Source organism: Cicer arietinum, chromosome 6 (genome assembly GCF_000331145.2).
Source record: "Cicer arietinum cultivar CDC Frontier isolate Library 1 chromosome 6, Cicar.CDCFrontier_v2.0, whole genome shotgun sequence".
Lineage (NCBI taxonomy): Eukaryota > Viridiplantae > Streptophyta > Magnoliopsida > Fabales > Fabaceae > Cicer > Cicer arietinum.
The window spans coordinates 6,389,671-6,393,547 of NC_021165.2; the positions used below are offsets into that span (position 1 = coordinate 6,389,671).

At 34.3% G+C, this 3,877-nt stretch overlaps 1 protein-coding gene across 1 annotated transcript; it reads left to right on the forward strand.

The window, feature by feature from the left end:
• Window positions 1-263: 263 nt before the first annotated feature.
• On the forward strand, window positions 264-3,320 carry LOC101495566 (uncharacterized). The gene is made up of 8 exons (XM_004503811.4): window positions 264-621; window positions 1,014-1,149; window positions 1,306-1,375; window positions 1,457-1,550; window positions 1,764-1,977; window positions 2,164-2,305; window positions 2,498-2,668; window positions 2,941-3,320. Exons 1-8 carry the CDS (start codon window positions 363-365, stop codon window positions 3,130-3,132), a joined length of 1,278 nt encoding a protein of 425 aa, XP_004503868.1. The 5' UTR covers window positions 264-362; the 3' UTR covers window positions 3,133-3,320.
• Window positions 3,321-3,877: the final 557 nt, after the last annotated feature.

Consider the following 3,877-nt stretch of genomic DNA (forward strand, 5'->3'; position numbering starts at 1 on the left):
TAATAAGAGACATTGAAAAAAAGTGTTGTATTAGACCAACAATACATCTTCATTAATTAAAGTTTTAAAATAAATAATAATAATAATATTAAAGATTTAATTTAACATTAAGATTAGATACGATGAAAGACTCTTTAAAAAAACAAACAAAAAGTAGGATGATGACGTGTCTTTTGGATTGGATGTTTGTCACTAAACTCTATATTTATTAAGAAAAAATGTCATTATTCCATACTTATCCCAATACATTTTTTTAATTACATAATTTGACTTTGTAAATTTTACTTAATATTATGTCTGTACTCATTCTCCTGATGTTTTGTTATTCAGTTTCCAAGGATTGATTTTGAGGAGATTCAGAAATGGCCTCTGCAATAGTTCGTAGGAACATCACAAACAACTTGAAAAGGCTCCCTTTTTTGTCTTCATGTCGTTTGAAGAAACAACACTTATTCAATGTTGAAGATGGAACAGTTTCCATTCATACAGATGCTGTTCTTGGTGTTGGATTGCCATCTTACATGCGTGGAGCTGTTTATAGGGAACCCAACAAACCTCTCACCATTGAAGAATTCCATATTCCTCGCCCTAAAGCCGGTGAACTTCTCATCAAAACTAAGGGTACGGTACCCTTCATTTTCCCCACTACTTTTTTTTTTAAATCATTTATTGGATCATATTTTTGCATGATTTAATTCTTTTTGGAGTAAAGGGTGTCTCGATATATCAAATGTTCTGAGTATATTCTATTCAATTTTTCACGTAAATATAATGAAAATGTGATTACATTGAGATTGATTTACCAAATTTACAATGTGAACCATTCGATTTTAGGCAAAATTGTTGGACCCGATTAAGGTTGTGGCTGGGGAGCTTCTAAAAAATTTATATTGCAATTGCGGTTGTGGACTGCGATTTAAAATTATTACTGTTGTGACTATGTTGATTACCATTGTGAGTGTTGGTTATTATTATTGGATCTGATTGTGTAAATTTGTGATTTTTGATTGCAGGATGTGGAGTATGCCACTCTGATCTTCATGTCATGAAAGGCGAAATTCCGTTTTCTAGTCCTTGTGTTGTGGGGCATGAGATTACTGGTGAAGTTGTTGAACACGGAGCTCTCACCGATGCTAGAACCATAGAAAGGTGAAAGGTTTTTTATACAATAATAAAAGAACTGTCAAACTACCACATTTTTTTGTGAGATTATGTTACGATGAGTTTGCAATCAATGAAAAAATGATTATTCTTGATGACAACCAAAAAACGAATGACAAAAAGGCTTTTTCGTGTTCATTTCAGGCTTCCAGTTGGATCTCGAGTTGTTGGGGCCTTCATCATGCCTTGTGGCAACTGTTCATATTGTTCAAAGGTAACATTGCATTACACACTTTACTCTATATGTCAACTAAATTATGATTCATGGTTGATGTTGTCTAAAAATGGTGTACAGGGTCATGATGATCTGTGTGAAGATTTTTTTGCTTATAACCGGGCAAAAGGCACCCTCTACGATGGTGAAACTCGACTATTTCTTCGAAGCAGTGGTTAGTGTTAGTTAACCTATAATGTCAAGCCTTATAATGAATGATTATTTCATTCATTTATACTAAGAGTTTGTGTCTGCATAGCCGGGTTTTTTCTATGCTATGGTATTTTATATTCAGCTGATACATATTTCTAAGTTTTTCGAGTGTATTTATCACTAAAGAGTAGAATCCTTCAATATTGGAATACTGAAAATAATCTGCAATTTATAGGAAAACCAGTGTTCATGTATAGTATGGGAGGGCTTGCTGAATACTGTGTTGTGCCAGCAAATGCATTGGCTGTATTACCAGAGTCAATGCCATATACCGAGTCTGCAATTCTAGGATGTGCTGTTTTTACTGCTTACGGTGCTATGGCCCATGCGGCTGAAGTGCGTCCGGGTGATACTGTTGCTGTTATTGGAACAGGGGGTGTTGGTTCTAGGTAATTAAATCAATTGTAGACATCCCTTTGGTGAAAAAAGAGCTTGGAGAATTATAGAAATATTTCATACTTTCACTTAGATTGAAATTTGGAATCATTAGATATCATATTTTGACCATGTCATAGAGCAATAGGCTCCAAATCAAATGCACTTGTTTCCCTTTTTAACTTTATCACCGGTTCCAGTTGTTTGCAGATAGCTAGAGCATTTGGTGCCTCAGATATAATTGCTGTCGATATTCAGGATGAAAAGCTACAGAAAGCAAAGGCACTTGGTGCTACTCACACGATAAATTCGGCAAAGGAAGATCCCATTGAAAAGATACTTGTATATGCATTTCTCTTTCGTCTCATTGTTTCTTTCAGCTGTCAGGACCAGGGATTATTGCACTAATCGCAATTTAAATTCTTTGTGGAAGTGAAATTTATTAGCTCCTAACATTATCCACTCACACTATCATGCATTATTTCTTTCACTTTTGAAACCTTTTATTTAATAGCTTGCTCTAATGTCGCACAGGAAATTACCGGTGGAAAGGGCGTCGATGTTGCTGTGGAAGCCTTGGGGAGACCACAGACATTTGCTCAGTGCACACAAAGTGTGAAGGATGGAGGAAAAGCCGTGATGGTTGGACTGGCACAAGCTGGTTCTTTAGGAGAGGTGGATATAAATAGACTGGTTCGCAGAAAGGTGGGTACTCTTTGTCTGTGTTTTCAATTGTTATTATAATTCATCTCTCTACAGTACATGTACTAGTGGCATATGTGGTTACATTCAGTCACTTTCATTTTCTTAAATGATTATTGATGGTTACGTGTCAGTGTCAATATCATATCCAATGTGCGTGTCCATTTCAGTGCTTCATAGATTTCCTTTAGTGCATCACTTCACTTGTTTTCCACAACTTTTAACAAAAGCTCTTTTCATCTGAGCATGATTAAATTAAATTTGTATTTGAACAGATAAAAGTTATTGGCTCATATGGAGGCAGAGCTAGGCAAGATCTTCCAAAGTTAATTAGATTGGCAGAAACAGGTATCTTCGACCTTGGCCATGCTGTTTCGAGAAAATACACTTTTGAGGAGTCTGGCAAAGCATTCCAGGATCTCAACGATGGAAAAATCATCGGTCGAGCTGTAATCGAGATAGTATAATATTCCTGGCAATGCTTTTGTGCAACCACAACTATGTGTCTGTTTCACACATTGAATTGGAGTTGCAAAGGTGTTGGTGCCCTGAGAACACATATAGAGATGTCTTGTATTCGAATGTGTTGTCTGTCCTGATAAAATAACTGATTGCAGGGAATTTTCAAATAAAAACTCTTTCAATTTGTATGTGACTCATGCAGTGATGAAAGACTTATCATTGCAATTTGGCATGTCATAGAAGAGATTGAAAAAGAAGCAAAAAAAAGAAGTTTAAGAACTAAGTGGGATCCAAGAAAGAAACAAATCATTCATGGTTCCAATGTAAACTCATATAGAAGAGTAAAGAAAAAAGAAATCTGGTAGTGGTATTATAAGGTGAAGTTGGAGGTTATAATTCGAAGTTGTCAAACAAGTGAATTTTCCAAAACTGACCATATCACCTAATTATCTTTCTTTTTTTTAGTTTGGAAAGATGCTCTTAAATAATAATAATAATAAAGGTAACACTTTGGAACTTTCAATGATAATTAATTTCAAACACTTTATTTTATAAAACTAACTTTTATTGTTGATTTTATGACTTTCATTGTTAAATTTTTATATAACTTCAGAAAAAATAGTAATTTTAAATAGTTTTTATTTTTTATTTTTTATCAGCTTCAGTAATTTTTCAAAGACTTGACTTCGGTAATTTTGATAACAAGGTTTAAACTATGTTAGTGACACTGAATAAAAATAAAGAATTCAT

Excerpts from the sequence above, each read along its gene's own strand:
- LOC101495566 (XM_004503811.4), top strand. The coding sequence starts at position 363 with ATGGCCTCTGCAATAGTTCGTAGGAACATCACAAACAACTTGAAAAGG. Across the intron at positions 622-1,013 it reads ACTTCTCATCAAAACTAAGG|GATGTGGAGTATGCCACTCT; the intron begins GTACGGTACCCT and ends TTTTGATTGCAG. Across the intron at positions 1,551-1,763 it reads ACTATTTCTTCGAAGCAGTG|GAAAACCAGTGTTCATGTAT; the intron begins GTTAGTGTTAGT and ends TGCAATTTATAG.